The sequence below is a fragment of the Schistocerca gregaria genome, chromosome 2 (assembly GCF_023897955.1).
Source record: "Schistocerca gregaria isolate iqSchGreg1 chromosome 2, iqSchGreg1.2, whole genome shotgun sequence".
Lineage (NCBI taxonomy): Eukaryota > Metazoa > Arthropoda > Insecta > Orthoptera > Acrididae > Schistocerca > Schistocerca gregaria.
In genome coordinates this window covers 90,332,231-90,349,620 of record NC_064921.1, presented here as the reverse complement: position 1 = coordinate 90,349,620, position 17,390 = coordinate 90,332,231, and the positions used below count along the sequence as shown (strand labels likewise).

General features: G+C 41.9%; 1 protein-coding gene across 1 annotated transcript in view; it reads right to left on the bottom strand.

Moving 5' to 3' along the window:
• LOC126336396 (mitogen-activated protein kinase kinase kinase 7-like) overlaps positions 1-5,161 on the bottom strand; it is a 156,014-nt gene extending 150,853 nt beyond the window's left edge. The window contains exon 1 of the mRNA XM_050000073.1: positions 4,512-5,161. Within this exon, the coding sequence (XP_049856030.1) occupies positions 4,512-4,589 (78 nt within the window). The 5' untranslated portion in view covers positions 4,590-5,161. The remainder of the gene's footprint in view (positions 1-4,511) is intronic.
• Between the last annotated feature and the right edge of the window lie 12,229 nt (positions 5,162-17,390).

The following is a 17,390-nucleotide window of genomic DNA, read 5'->3' as shown; positions in this document are numbered from 1 at the left end:
CCCTCCCACTAAGGTGGAAACCGGTAAATATTGTTCAAGGATGGGTTATGATGCACTAGTTGTCCAGACAGCACAATGTAAATGAAAACAAGACATACATGCCAAATCATGGACTCAAGTGGTATAAGTGTTGCAACAAAAAACTCAATTCTAAGGGTAATTTACAACCATAAATTCTTGTGCATTTCAGTATTTAGGGTCATATGACAAAAAAGATCCATGCACCTAACAATTCACTGCGACTGAATCATCTCGAACTTGACATTCTGCATCTAATTATGGAGAAATGCATTAATGTGCATACACAGACATCACTTAAGCCAAAACAGAACTCTACTGATGTAATGATAATCCTGGAGAAATAATGTCAGTGAAGTTAAAATACTGCTTCAAATGTTTTTCCGGTATATGTCTGAAACGATGATGTACTTTATAAAATTGGGCTGCTTCATTAAAAGGTACACAGCAAAAAAACTTATTAATTGGTAGTGGCTGTTATAGAAGAATGGAAATTACTTTCAGTGAGTTAAGAATTAAGTTTCCATTGTGTTTATGTTATTGCGGTGTCATTTGATGTTATTGATTTGCTGTTTGTTGCACGGTAAGTTGTTTAATTCAATTTGTGGCTTCTTCTGTCAGGTATGGATATGACTTCCAAGTTTAATATTGCACATCTGAGGGCTGAAATGTGGGACAACATGTTGTCTGCCATTAAGTTTCTGCAACTTTTTTGGGCTTGTGGCAGAGATAGTGAAATGCGGCATATGGAAGCAGAATATGCGAGTTTGGGGGCTCGTTTTGGTTGTGTGTGTGTATTTTTTTTAATTTTTTTTTTTACGTGAGCATGCGTGTGTGGTTGGTGTGCCTGCGCTAGTGTGTAGCGCCGGAAATTTTTGGGGCAAGTAGTCCTTTTTTGAGTCAATTGTTCGCATGTTATGATGTTTGGTGGGGTTTTTATGTGTTGTCGGGTCAGTGTTACTTAGCGCATGTGTTGGTGGTTGATATTTTGGAATCGGCACTTGTGGCTGATTTATGTATCTCAGAGGAAGAACTCAATTAAATTTTTTTGGTATCGTCAGTTTTATTTGAGCTATATAAGTTCCGGGAAAATGATCGATTCCAATGTGTCGTCGCAGCTATGTGTGCTTTGGTATCGTGAGCTGCTGTTGACCTATATAGATCAAGGGAAGTGCCCTATTCCAATTTTTGTTGCTTTAGGTGTTGGTTTTGTGGTATTGTCAGTTACGGTATGATTATAATTTTGGGAATAGTTGGTTTCTATTTTGTGGTATCGACAATTGCGGTTGAGCTATGTAGTTGAAGGGAAGTGACTGAACCCTGTTGATATTGTTAGTGTAGCAGAATTTACGAATTTTGTGGTGTTTTTATGTCGTCATTTTGTGTGGTTTGGAATCATGGTGTGTGTCTGTATGTGTTTATAATTAGTTTGTCCCCCCCCCCCCCCCCAAAAAAAAACCCCAATTTCCCGCGCTGGTCCCATCAGTTTGACTATAATTTTGGAAGAAGATGTGTTTGTTGGTTTTATACGTATTTTCTTGTTTGTTGTCATGTTTATGTAATGACGTCATAGGCATCATATTGAAGACATTGAGAATGGTTGTTTCTGCCATATTGGTGACTTCATGGGTCAAAGCAGATGGATGGAATTGGACGCTTCTGTGTTCTCGAAAACAGCTTGGATGAGAGTTACATGCAGCATCCCACAGTATGAACTACACAAAAGAACCCCATTCCCAGAAGCAAATTGAAACTTTACTTGGGCTCATTCTGTTTACAATGTGAACGAAATTTAGAAGTTTATCAGTACAGAAACATTATCGAAATACGTGGCTATAATAATCAAAGTGTGAATATAACAGGAGAAATAGATAGATAGATAGATATAAATAAAATAGAAAGAAACATCCACATGGGAAAAATATATTAAAAACAAAGATTCCAAGACTTACCAAGCGGGAAAGCGCCGGCAGACAGGCACAATGAACAAAACACACAAACACACACACAGAATTACCAGCTATCGCAACCGATGGTTGCTTCTTCAGGAAGGAGAGGGAAAGACGAAAGGATGTAGGTTTTAAGGGACGTGTGTGTGCGCGAGTGTACACCTGTCCTTTTTTTCCCCCTAAGGGAAGTCTTTCCGCTCCCGGCATTGGAATGATTCCTTACCCTCTCCCTTAAAACCCACATCCTTTTGTCTTTCCCTCTCCTTCCTGAAGAAGCAACCATCGGTTGCGAAAGCTAGTAATTCTGTGTGTGTGTTTGTGTGTTTTGTTCATTGTGCCTGTCTGCCGGCACTTTCCCGCTTGGTAAGTCTTGGAATCTTTGTTTTTAATATAGATAGATAGATAGATAGATAGATAGAGAGCTAGCTTTTTTCCTTGTGATTGTACATTTCAAAATAGCAAAACGCATGTAACTAACTGAATTACAAGGAAATAAACAACATTGAATGGGCACAAATTAGACCACGACTACCATTCAACACCAATAAAAACCTAACATCCTTAACACCACTAAGCTACCACACACTATTATTTTTCACAATATTTACAAAATTCCAAATAAGACTGAAGTTTGGAGGGAATTAAGAACAATATTAAGTACCAACAATGGTGGATCAATGAAGGCTAAGTATCATAGTACAAAAACTAATTATTGGGTTGTAATCTCCACTTGGTTTTAAAATTTGTTTCTTCTTTCTGGTAATTAATTCCATTTTCAGTTCTAAAAGCTTTGCTACACCACGGTGTTGGCTTCGTATTAAACTGTAAGTTGTCTGCTTTTCAGGCTGGACAGAAGAATAGCTCATGTCACTTCAGATGAATATTACTACGTAAACCACACAGAAGATAGCTATCACTATTTACAAATAAAAGTTGTGAGGTCTCAAGACTCTCAAGCACAAACCAAGGTGCCTGGCACTTCACCAACTCAATAGCAGTGGTTTTCAAAAGCTATAGAAGCTCCATGGTAAGTGTTCAATGCAAAATTCCATCAAAGAATTATTAAGAGAGGAAAAATGTCCTATTTCACATTTCACAAAAAAGTTCTCAACTAGTACGACAAACTCCTGAACAGAATAGGAAATGTGTACAACAAGGGCCTTTCAACTTACATTTGAAGCCTTAGGGATAATCATTCAATTTTAGCAGTTCTGTTGGAAGCCTACTGCAAATGCCACCAGCTGAATAGCACACAATTTTCTGCATAATAATTAACGAACTAAAACCTAAGTGCTAACTGACAGACTGTAGTAACTATGACAGTGTAACTCTTGTACAGTGTATGATTCACAGGACCAATAAATATACTATAAATAAATGATGTAGTACAGCAGTAGTCAGAAAGTATTAGAATAACGTTTCTGGGCTGGATGAAAATATATCTAACTAGGATTACATACTGTTTGAATTTATCTGCAAGTGTCTTGTGCCACTATAGTTCATAGTCATCCTGTTCCCTAATTACTAAGATAGTTAGCAATGGGCAATCCTCCTGTCAAGTGAACCACAGCACTCTCTTTGCGTAATGTATTTTTTTCTTCCTCAAATTCATGTCACATAATTTGAAGTCTCAAAAATTGATTAAAAACCAACAAAAATTAACAATGTGAAAATTGTACAAGTCAGACTTGATCAGAGGAGAATATTACTCCTTTTATTTTCCAGACTTTGGTCACAGCAAACTAAACGTGACAAACCCAAAACAGTCAAATTCCCCAAACATATATGACAATCATGAAAACACTCTTCTTAAAGGGAGGTGGACTGATGAGAGAAATAATGTGCATGTGAATGTGTTCATCTCTGTATTACTAGCACCAGATGCACAATATCACTATTCCCTATTCAGCCTCTCACATACTTCTGCTTGAAAAACTAGTCCACAATAAAGACAGAACTTCAACAAAGTATCTATTTGTAATACTTCCTCCATTTTAGAATAATATGTATCAACTTTTAATTAGTTGTGTTTCAACCTTTAACAACATTCTATACTGTAGCTTTGATCCGAATATTTGTATGCAAATCATGTACTTAAATGACGTCAATATTGACATTTTTAGAACATAAATATATTACAAATTTCCACAATATGTAACTTTCAATAGCATTTCCAAACAAGTGCTCAAGTAAGCCGTCAGTTATGTGCTTTAAGGTTATCTACTTTCCTTCAACTGAAATCCATATTTGTCACGATACCGCTGTTGATACCAAAAAATTTTATGAAATGAAGTAATAACATAACATTAAACAGTTTCTGGCCACTAATGATTAACTTAAATGAAAAAACTTATGTAAAGAACAGACGTGATTGAAACAAGAGAAGCACTGGAAATGCCATTGTTTGTACGGTACTTGTGTCAATGACAGCTTAAAAAAACTGACGAACAATAACGTTTACGCTTAACGTATATGTGTATAAACATCACTGATGACAGCGAGTAAACCCTGGAGACACAACAACAAAAATAGACAGAAACAAACCTGTATCTTTTTTATTTCATTGTAATCAATTTCTTCGACAAAGTGCTGAGGTTGGACATTTCCTTCCTTGCACGCCATGTGTTTTTCCCACCATCACATAGTTTATAATATTGTCTGATTATTTACATAAATCACATTCCCATTTCGGTTCACTTATCAAAATACTTTTTTGGTGCCATCTTTGATTTCAAAGATGCCAGTGCATAGATTGTTAACACAACCGTTTTTGTCTGTTGTGCGGTAAAGTAGCATTGGCTGTCGAATGTTAAAACGCCATTGCCGGTTCACATGAACAGACTATATTGATAGATGTGTGTAATAGCCCCATCTCTCGAAACGTTTCACTGCAAGGAAGCAAGGGTAAATAAATTTAGCTCGGCCTTCTTCTAAAATAAAACTGTTATTCCATGCGTTGCCCGTTCTTCAGCATATCTCTCCTCTTTCACTACTTTTATCTTTTATACATATACTTATTTCGCGATGGAAATTGTAGCATTCTATATTTTCATCAGAACGTGAGCTTTCTATACACTTATGCTGATTTAGGGTGCGAGTTTCAGTAGCAGGTTCTGTAGTTCAGTATTTTTGCGTTTAGCGGCTCAATGTGCTTTGAAACCCGTCCACACGCAATAATTTGTCTGCTCACATAACTTCTGCGCAGACAGATCGTAACATGTGAACAGCAGATTTGCGCATATATTAAATAAGACAGGAGGTTGAATATTACAGCAAAACTGTTCATATCTGTGGGTTCAAATCATATTTGTGCAGAGACGAATAGTAGCGCGTAGACAGGAGATCGACGCAAAGCTGACACGTGAAACGTTTTCCCATCAAGGATTACGGCGATCAATAATTCTTTAACAGAGAAGACAAGAACAGTTGAGCCTTTGGATCTGTCCAACGATATGTCTGCACAGGTATTTGCGAAAATGTCTTTGCATCCAACAGATGGTTGCAAATGGGGTATGCTCACACAAATCAACTCGCAATATATTGCTCGCCGGACATCTAGCCGTGTGGAAAGGAAATTTCAGTGGGTGGCAAGCGATTATGTTCTAGTGACCTCAAAGCTTATTATTTACTCAGAATTAGAAAAAAAAAACACAGAAAGACTACTTAATCGAAGGCAGCTTTCACACATAAATTTACTTCACGATTTGCAGGCTGAACCCAACGACTAGTGTAATTATTTGCGAATGGATCTGGAAACGTATAATTACCTATCGACGCTCTAAACTCTTTGTATAGTAAGGAAAATGCTTGTTATGAGGGAAATTTCTCCACATGAGCCGCTAAGTGACATTAAGATTCGTGGCAACAGGAAAGAGCTACAAGAAAGTACAATTTTCTACTGTAGTTTCGAAACAAGCATTTAAGGATAGCATACCCAGAACATGTGAAACTATTTACGCTGTCCTGAAAGTGGATTTCATCAAGGTGAGTAGAGTATCGTAGCCTAACTCAATTGCGACAAGTTAAAGATGCCATTTTTTCAGGTTTCGACGTGTTGGAAACGCGGTATATTCCTGTAATTGTGGCCAATAAATTATAGTTTAGTTTTTTATGAGTTCGGATTTTCAAGTCCCTGCCTGAAGTCTACCAGCAACCTGTCTTTTGCACTGGAATATAAAATTCCGTCCCAAACGCTAGACAGCTTTTGACAGCCCACTTTGAATACTTTACTTCTTGTATTGTAGTCTATATTGTGGATTTGTAGCGACCGAGGCCAGAGTTCAAAGGCCAGCAGTTCAATACAGTGTAATGCGCCAGTGTTTCAAGTGTGTGTCGTGCCGCGAGTGTTCGATTTCGTGCTGTCAAGTTGGTCCCGTGCCGGCTGCAAGGAGCTCTGTGTTTTGTCTATAAATACCGTGTCGTTTACTCTTAGTTAACAACAATTTATGTGTTCATGTTTACACTCTGTTTAGTTTTGTGATGGTGCATAGCTCTTAGTAAGGAGTCAACAAAAGTCTTATTCGTTCTTTCGGGAGTTTGTCTTTGTGTACACAGCATCTAAAAGACGTTCTATAATATTTGACCTACGAATGAATACAGTCGTTTCATACCAGCAAAGAATATATTGTTATTTATCGTAAACTAAGTAGCCTAACCGGTCGGACAGGCCATTACTCACCCCTGCAGCCGAACTGGTGACCCCAATGTGATTGACGCCTGTGTGACGCACAAGTACTAGTGCAGGATGACGAAAAATCCGGCAAAGGCCAACCCTACTGTGTCCAGGCTCACGATACGATTACCGCCTTTCTGGCGTCATAACCTGGCGCTTTGTTTTGCTCAGTTGAAGCCAGTTTCTCTTATCTTCGAATAACTACCGACGCCACCACGTTCGCAATGGTTGTGGGCAACTTGATCATCAAAATGCGGCTGAAGTACAAGATGTGATAACTTCGCCACCTGAGACTGGTTCGTACGACTGTCTCAAAGCAGAGATAATCCACTGTGTAGCCGCTTCGCAAGAAGCCAACTCCTGACGCAGGAAGATATCGGAGATCGTAAACCATCCCAGTACTTGCTGCATTTGTGATGAAGGATAGACGCCGGCACGGCACTGGTGAGCCTGCTGAGAACCACATGGAGTAGTTGGTTGCCACTTGACATTTAAAGCAATCATCGCGTCGCAATCTGACATGTCTTTAGACGTAGTGGCAGAGCTAGCAGACAAGGAGTAAGACGCCATATCATCGGCGCCCATCAGTGTAACAAATGCGCAATGCACAAACACATCTGCCATGGTATCTTCCGCCGGCTACGGCGCTCTGGCGGCAAAGGTGGGCGTACTGACGCAGCAGAGCAGGCAGTTGTTACCTCGCCGTGACCCAAGCAACAACCGTGGCCTGGCTGCAGCCGGATGTAGATGTTTCATCCGATTACTGACCTGAGACACAGTCATCGACGTACAGGACAGAAATACGTGATCAACACTGACTCCAGTCTGTGTACCTTTCCGTAAACAATGCTACACTGGTGTAGACTGTGTACGTTGTTCCGTCTAGCTGTCACAGACAATTCTTCTATAGCGACGTATGACAATCAACGTTTTGAGCTGGATCTTGGCCGACACTGTGTGTTCAAGTGTGACTTTTACACTCCTGGAAATGGAAAAAAGAACACATTGACACGGGTGTGTCAGACCCACCATACTTGCTCCGGACACTGCGAGAGGGCTGTGCAAGCAATGATCACACGCACGGCACAGCGGACACACCAGGAACCGCGGTGTTGGCCGTCGAATGGCGCTAGTTGCGCAGCATTTATGCACCGCCGCCGTCAGTGTCAGCCAGTTTGCTGTGGCATACGGAGCTCCATCGCAGTCTTTAACACTGGTAGCATGCCGCGACAGTGTGGACGTGAACCGTATGTGCAGTTGACGGACTTTGAGTGAGGGTGTATAGTGGGCATGCGGGAGGCCGGGTGGACGTACCGCCGAATTGCTCAACACGTGGGGCGTGAGGTCTCCACAGTACATCGATGTTGTCGCCAGTGGTCGGCGGAAGGTACACGTGCCCGTCGACCTGGAACCGGACCGCAGCGACGCACGGATGCACGCCAAGACCGTAGGATCCTACGTAGTGCCGTAGGGGACCGCACCGCCACTTCCCAGCAAATTAGGGACACTGTTGCTCCTGGGGTATCGGCGAGGACCATTCGCAACCGTCTCCATGAAGCTGGGCTACGGTCCCGCACACCGTTAGGCCGTCTTCCGCTCACACCCCAACATCGTGCAGCCCGCCTCCAGTGATGTCGCGACAGGCGTGAATGGAGGGACGAATGAAGACGTGTCGTCTTCAGCGATGAGAGTCGCTTCTGCCATGGTGCCAATGATGGTCGTATGCGTCTTTGGCGCCGTGCAGATGAGCGCCACAATCAGGACTGCATACGACCGAGGCACACAGGGCCAACACCCGGCATCATGGTGTGGGGAGCGATCTCCTACACTGGCCGTACACCTCTGGTGATCGTCGAGGGGACAATGAATAGTGCACGGTACATCCAAACCGTCATCGAACCCATCGTTCTACCATTCCTAGACCGCCAAGGGAACTTGCTGTTCCAACAGGACAATGCACGTCCGCATGTATCCCGTGCAACCCAACGTGCTCTAGAAGGTGTAAGTCAACTACCCTGGCCAGAAAGATCTCCGGATCTGTCCCCCATTGAGCATGTTTAGGACTGGATGAAGCGTCGTCTCACGTGGTCTGCACGTCCAGCACGAACGCTGGTCCAACTGAGGCGACAGGTGGAAATGGCATGGCAAATCCATTCCATAGGACTACATCCAGCATCTCTACGATCGTCTCCATGGGAGAATAGCAGCCTGCATTGCTGCGACAGGTGGATATACACTCTACTAGTGCCGACATTGTGCATGCTCTGTTGCCTGTGTCTATGTGCCTGTGGTTCTGTCAGTGTGATCATGTGATGTATCTGACCCCAGGAATGTGTCAATAAAGTTTCCCCTTCCTGGGTCAATGAATTCACGGTGTTCTTATTTCAATTTCCAGGAGTGTATTTTAGATCTGGCAGCCATGAACAGACCAGACCTCATCGACGGTGTCAGTGTTGAGACAGGGATTAGTGATCATAATGTTGTCATTATGACTATGGTTACGAAAGTTAAAAAGACAGTCAATAAGGCTAGGAGAGTATTCTTACTAGAAAGAAGTAGTGTGTAAGCCTAGGGACCGATGATCTCAGCAGTTTGATCCCACAAATTTCCGAAAAAATTTGCATGGGCCCCTTGTGGCGACTATAGAGCATTTAACACCCATATGGTGTCAAGTCGTTATCCAGTGCCTTTACTCTACAATTACAACTATGCGTAGAGTGGTGCTTGCCTATACAGAATGTTGGACTGCACCGAGGCATTCATCCAAGTACCTGCTGCTGAGGAAGATATACCAAAGACGGCCACAATTACCCTGGTCGCTCTGTTTGAAAGCAAATTCATAACATTTCGCTTCAAGAATACTGCACAGACATGGCAGAGATTTATCGATTCAGCGTTATGAGGCCTGACATTTGGTTTCGCATACCTTCACGACATATTTGTATTCCCAGCCTCGCAGAACATCGCCACGATCTCATAGTTTGATTACAGCGTTGTACTGAACACAGCAAAGTGTATTTTTGGTCAGTCACAAATCAATTTTCTGGGCCGGCGCCACTACCTGAAAAAGTGAAAGTCCCTCTGAAGATGCCCATGCCTTACACAGTTAAGTAGCTCCGACGATTTCTAGAGGTGTTAAATTTTTCTCGCCGGCACCTATTATGGGCAGGAGAAAGTCAAGAACCGTTAATAGCTGTGCTCGCACGTCCGAAATACAAAAGGAACACCGCAATAACTCGGACAGGTTGCGTGACTGCTGTGTTCAAACACGTAAAACAAGCGACAGCGGATGCTACACTGTTGGCGCACTCTGACCCAAGCGTGTCGTTAGTATTGGTGGTGGATGCGAGTGAGGCGGCAGTGCGTGCTGTGTTGCACCAACACGAAAATGGTGCGTGGCAGCTTCCAGCCTTTTTCTCACGTAATCTATAAACATCTCAACAGAAATGGAGCGCTTATGACCATGAACTGTTAGCGATATACTTCCAACCTCAGCTGGAAGCCCGTGAGTTTACAGTCTTCACTGACCACAAATCACTCACATATGCATTTCGACAGAACATCAATTATTCACTGCAGCAACATAACCAGCTTATGTTTATAGCACAGTTCAGCATAGACAACCAACAAATATCCAGGATCGAGAATGTAGTGGCAGACTATCTCTCCTGAGTCAGTAGCATCTCCACTATCGACTACTCAGAACTCATGGAAGCACAGTGTACTGACTGGGAACTGCAAGAGCTGATGCAGGAAACAACTTCACCGTTAGACTTGAAATTAATCGACGTTCTTGGCACTGGCATCAAGCTATACTATGATGTATCAACAGAAAAATCATGGGCATTTTTATGAGCTAAGTTTTTGGAAGAGTGCTATAGAATCTTTACACAACCTATATCACCCCAGTGCATGATCTGTGTTACGCCTCATTACAGCTCGTATTGTTTGCCTAGGGATGAAGAAAGACTGCACTGAGTGGACATGATTTTGTGTACAATCTCAACATTGCAAGATCAGCCGGCACAATAACCGCCGATCGGCAACTTTCCCAACACTACCATCACGTGCATAAGGATGTTGTGGAATCAATACCACCTTCAAACATTCAGCAGTACCTGCTGACAATGGCTGATCATTCACCTGTTAGAAGAAGCGCCTGTGGACAACACCTCTGTCGAAGCTTTGGCTCATGCCTTCATGCTAAACTGAATATCACTTTTCGGCTGTCCTGCACATTAAAATAGACTGTTGCAAGCACTTCGAAACAGAATTGTTCGCCAGGCTGGAAGCATTCTGTGATATGAATCATCACAAAAAAGACAGCTACCACCTGGGAAGCATCGGAATGATATAATGTTTGCACTGATCGCTAAAAGCAGCCCTAATGTGCCATGCTGCCAGATGGAAATAAGCTCTGCCAATGGTTCTGCTTGGCCTACAGAAGACATACAAACTCGATCTGAACAGATCTTCTGCAGTACAGATGTCCAGAGAGTCGCTACGATTGTCTAGCGAATTTGTAGATGTTTCTCTGCAGTCTGAAACAGACCGATGCACCTTTGTTGGTCGCCATAGAGATCACATCAAGAAGCGCTGACCTCCACAGCCGTCGAGACACAGAACTGTTGCCATGTTTATCCACAAAGACCTCAGTATGTGCGCACTGATAATGTTATGTACTGATGGCGACAAACCAGCCCTACAAGCACCATACATTGGGCTGCACTGTGTTGTCAAGAGGGGAGATCTAATCCTGGATATTCTGATCAATGGCAAACACGTTACTCTTACAATAGGCAGGATAAAGCCAACACAGGTCTTCAGCGAGCAGCCATTCACTAACCCTCAGTGGAAAGAGCCTTGCTCAGCACCCGAATAGTGGGACAAAACGGGAATGAGTGCACTTTTGATACCAAATTTATATCAAATTAATTATACAATTAATTAATTAAGCAATCAACTAACCACCCTCAATGATGTGATGGGTTTACCCCAGCCAGTACATGGATCGAACTCCCCTCCCCTCCCCCTACCTCTAGAAATGACAGGAAATTGAAATTTTGGCGGGAAATTCAAAAAATGGTGGGAAATTCAAATTTATTGGCGGGAATATAAAATTTTTTATGTTCACCTTGAGATTCAGAACAATTTACCTAGTTCACAACACCATCACCAGAGAGTTTCGTTGGCCCTCCCCACTGCCCAATCCCTCTTCCCAACCACCTACCCTCCTACATCTGGAAATTGGAGGGAAAAAGGACTCAGTCTGTGCTAGGCCGTCGGATAGGACAGAAGTAAGTCTTCATTTTGTATGCAGTGCAGAATATTGTTCATTTAGGCAATATGAAATGATTGAGCACTAGACAGTAGATCCCTCCAGTTTCGTGAACATCTGTTGGATGTGGAGTGGATATTTTCGCTATTAGTTGGTCCAGACAGTCTAGTCAATTGCCCTATCTGGCAAGAATGGGTAACACTGATAGGACAGCAAGTTATCACTGAAGTACAGGGGAGTAGCCTCCTGCCGATCTACAAGTGAATAGGTGCAGGGAGGAGCATAAGGATATGTAATAATAATATTAGAAGAACAACTGACTGTCCCACTGCGCCTGTAGACCCTGCCTCCATATACAGGACTCCTGCAGCAACATCATTTGCGAATGAAACACACTTATGCGTAATTACGAGTCACAGTTTGCATCTTAACCAACACAAACATGGGAAATATATCTTACAATATTTTTTACGAATGTGGTGCTCATTATATTACCCGAACACGCTGTCTCAAGACAAAAAAAGAAAATGGACCAGTTACCTCCAGTCTAGTCCAGGGCCATCTACTAAGTGTATTGTGTACCTAGGACAGCCATGTGCCGTGATGGCTATAATGTGTCAACCTCTGCTCCTCTGACGCTCTTGAGTTCACTCCTACCGCTAACTGTGAAACAATGTGGCACAACTTGGACCAACTGGAGCTCCACCCCTGACATGGACTCATCAATTCCAAAAATCCGAAATGTGGATGTCGTTTTTTGTTAATACAACTCGAATTTCTCATGTGAAATGTAGATTCTCTCATTTTATACGAGTTATTGCAAAAAAAATGGTTCAAATGGCTCTGAGCACTATGGGACTTAACATCTGTGGTCATCAGTCCCCTAGAACTTAGAACTAATTAAACCTAACTAACCTAAGGATGTCAGACATATCCATGCCCGAGGCAGGATTCGAACCTGCGGTCGTAGCGGTCACGTGGTTCCAGACTGAGGCACCTAGAAATGCACGGCCACTCCAGCCGGCAGCTATTTCCGAACATAGAAGAAATGACCATACACACATCGCTAAAGTATCGCTACTTGTTGTGAAACTCATGTACAACACTATGACATAGGTTATATTTCCTGTGAGTATTATCTCATCAGATAGAAAACTATCTTCTATTATTGGCTTAATACCTGCTACACCCTGCATCACAGGACCACAATATGAAACTCATTTTTGGCTCGTGGCGGAGTGCTAAGAGCACACCTTTGTCACAAAATGCCTCCTCACATTCGAACTCCCTCTCCTAAACTCTCAAGGTTACTGCACATAGAAGTTGTAAATATCAGGTTTATACTATGAATCACTTTATAAATTCGGTAATATAGATAACTTCACTACGATGATCATCTCTTTCTGTGAGTAGGTGGGAGATTGAAATCCGATTACCACTCCCACTCTCAAATCATATCTGTGGTACTCCCACTCCCACTTCCACCCGTCTGGCGCCACGTCACTGATATGAAACTGATAAGATGATTAATTACATTAATCATAAGAGTCCCTTTGCATAGCAAGTAATTTGTTTCCTGCAGTCGGATTATATTCTCCAGGTAACCATTACAGATTCTTCTGTGACTTCTCACAAGCTAAATGGTCACATCCTCTGACAACTAAATGGGTGGTAACTGTCATAATTTTTCCAGTACTATAGACTAGGCTGCAAATGTAGATACTTAAGCGTACAGTACGTCCATCCATGGTTAATTCTCAGATATATATACCAAGGTACACAAGACAGCATCCTATATCGAGGCAGATAGGTTATCTACATATTTCTAGTAATTCGACCAGAGTACAGAATTTACGATTACGATTGGCCACCTTTTCCTATTCGGAAGGATGTCACAGAGTATTGTTGCATTCACAGAAAAAAGTTAGAGATTGACAGATCTCCCCACAATGTCTTTGACCAACGCTTCCTGCAACACTGTCACCATTATCATTTGCAACTGACCAGAAACAGGAGGCTACTATACCTGCTACATTCCACATCTTCGTGAAGGAACTGAGCGAGGTGCTCTTCAGCGAAGACTCCTCTGCACCATTCTTAGTCCTGGCACCCATCCAAGTGCACAAGATCTTTCTAGATGCATGCATGTTGTGGAGGCAGGCTCCACTTATCGATGTAGATATGAGAGTTTTGTGGCGATGTAACATACAGTTAGGAAGAAACATTTGGTTAATGTTGATGGGTCTCCAGATGGGCGGAGTTTGAAGCATTTTACGTAAATCAGCTGTGATACCAATTCTGAAGTATTATTCTAGGGTCTGGGGTCAGAATCAAGAAGGTACTGGCAAGAGGGAAATGATTGTAGAACATAAACATATGCACTCCTAAGGCTAACCAGTTCTGCACTTAAACATGTTACAATGTTAAAGCCATGTGGTTTCCAAAATATTAGTAATGCAGACTGCAACATTCATAATACTCTAATGCAGGACATATATGTCCAACATCTGACATACATCCACCCTACAAGTTTTCTCTCCCACTCACTACGGTGACAAACTTTAAGATGATGAAACTACTTTCTTCTGCACCAATGGAGAACATAGATTCTTTGTGATATATGCACAATATACTTTCAAGAGGTGTATAGCGCCCTGTGCTCACATACCCTTATGGTTTAGTACTTATGCTATGCTCTTATCATTCCAATGAAATGGTAGCCAGCAATGGAAAATGCATCTTATGAGGAAACAGACAAACGCATAGTAGCAGTGTCCGACATGCGAAATTACGCACTGTGTGGCACTAACTGCACACACAGGACAACTGTCAATCAAATGTACACACATAATGTTTCCAGGACTCACAAACCTCTGCCAGTGACTTAGAGAAGGAGTTTCAAACATTTTCCATGAATCACTTGTGCCAACAATTCTGAAGTATTGTTACAGTATTTGGTGACCATACCAAGAAGGTAATGGAAAGAGAGAAATAATAGCGAAACATAAGCACATCCCAATGTCTACACAGTTCTACAATTAAACATGCTGCAATCCTAGAGCTGTGATACTTTAAATATATTAGTCATGTGGAATGCAATTCTGTTAATATTCCAATGTAGGAAATATATTTCCAGCACATGACGTACATTCTCGCTGCAAGTTTCTCTCTGATAAACTATGTCAGCAAACTGTAATCTGATAAAACAACTAACCTTGCACACCAAAGAAAACATCGATTCTTTGTAATATGAACACTATATAGGCTTCTGGCTGTATATGACGCCTGTTGTTTATGACGTTCAAGCCCAATTACGGTTCAGAAATTACGACATGTTCAGAACAGTCCTATAAAATGACCGTTGGTAGCTGAAAATGCATAACAAGAAACAGCAACATCTTATGAGGAAATAAACACCACAATCAGTAGCCAGAGGGGATGTAACAGTCTTATAACAGTTTACCACAGCCGATGTTAATCTTCCTGTTACCCTCAGAGGTCATGGTCCGATGTTAGGTTGTATTACCCATGTGCAGGATAATATGGCCGTTTCTCATTGGTACGTCTGCAGAATGCGTATTAAGATGTGTGTATGTAGCATCAGTACACTCTCCTCCAGACCACGCAATTTTATTGTATTCGTTCAGTACTCATTTATAGTATTTTTTCTCAAATCTCATGTATTCTAAGCCAGTTTCCTAATTTTCCTAGGTTTTCGCGATTTTAAATATTTCACCATATTTCCCTCACTTTTACGTATTTCACATCAGTTTTTCGTGACTCGAATTTTACCGATTTACTGTCATTTTTCATATTTTTCGACAGTTTTCCATATTTATATGGTGGTATTGCTGACACACCCATGCACTGTTTGATTTTCCATGAGAATATTTGTGCGTCTTATACAGTAACCTACTAAAAAGCCCTGGGACTATCCTTCTTCCCCATGACCCACGTGCAAGCACTACGCATAGGACGATCATGAAAAGTATAGCAACAGTCGCTCCATATCTATATGAGACTCATGGAGTGGTGCAAATGATGGATGTATTAGAAACTCGAAATATATATACGATTCCATGTACTGTTCTGACCCATCAGACAGCATGTTTGTAGACCCATGTAATGCTGCACTTGATAGCTACTCAAAGTCTGGAAACAGTTGTACATGTTCATTTGACCCCCACTTCATTATGTAGGGATCTGCAACAGCGAGTTGACATGTTTTCCGAGTTGATTTCTGTTGTTGCTCCGAAGTTTTTTCCATTTGTATATGTTCTTATTGCTTACCAGATTGCTTCGTTATTTCAGTTTGTATCTTCCAACTCTGATATGCACTAAAGTCCTGCAAGTACATCTACAAACTATATCTTTCGAGTATTTATCTTTATTACCCCGGTAATAAGTTATTCATTAGTTGACAGTGTGTCGACTGCAGGTCGCATCTTGGACCATGATAATTTCCCTTCTACCTACAGAATGCGTCTCCCCACCAGGGTCATTTATAGATAAACAGCTAGCAAGTTACGCATCTGAACCACAACCATCCACCACTGACAGCTCTACACACACACACACACACACACACACACACACACACACACACACACACACACACACACATATTGTCAATCGCGAAGTCTCGATTTGAACCACTTGTACGCTATTTTCAACAGTGCTACAGGTCTATAAATAGCGGAATACTCTTGTAAAACGGTTCTGCAGTGGGTGTAAACACATTTGAATTCATCCTGCTAAAGAGCATAACATCATCTATATAATTTATATAACCGATATTTATAACAAGACGTCTAGATTCTCCAGTAACAACAACCAACAAAGACAGCCCAATGCACCTATCACACCTCTTTTTATACTCTAATGAGCCGTGATAACGACACATTATCACACTAGTCAGACTATTTTGTGTCCTAGATGTGCATTGGATGAAGGGAGACAGTCCTTTGTGAATGTAGAAGACAGAACAGCACTATAGTCAGACGTTATAGTATACCACTGCGCTCGAATGCATCCAGTCACATAAAACCACATATTCTAGAGTTACACTACGTTTTCTCTATGTTCTGTATGTCTGTGTCTGTGCATGTGTCATGGATGGCTACCATGATCCATAGTAGACCCGAGTTAGTGTTCGAATGTGGATACACAATGCATTATTTCCGTAGTGATGTGCAGAGGCGGATCCACAATATACTACATTCATGGTAGGGTTTGAAGGTGGATATGTCATGCACTATATCCAGAGCTACGCTCGGAGGCAGATAAGCAATATTCTACGTCCAGAACAGGGCTCAAAGGTAGATTCACCATGCCTTATATCCAGAATAGTGTCTAGAGATGGACACACAATACGTTATGTCCTGGATAGGGATAGGGTTCAAAGATGGTTCCATCATGTCTTACATTTGGAGACATGTTCTGTGTCCAAAGGTGGATCTACCAGCGGAAGAAC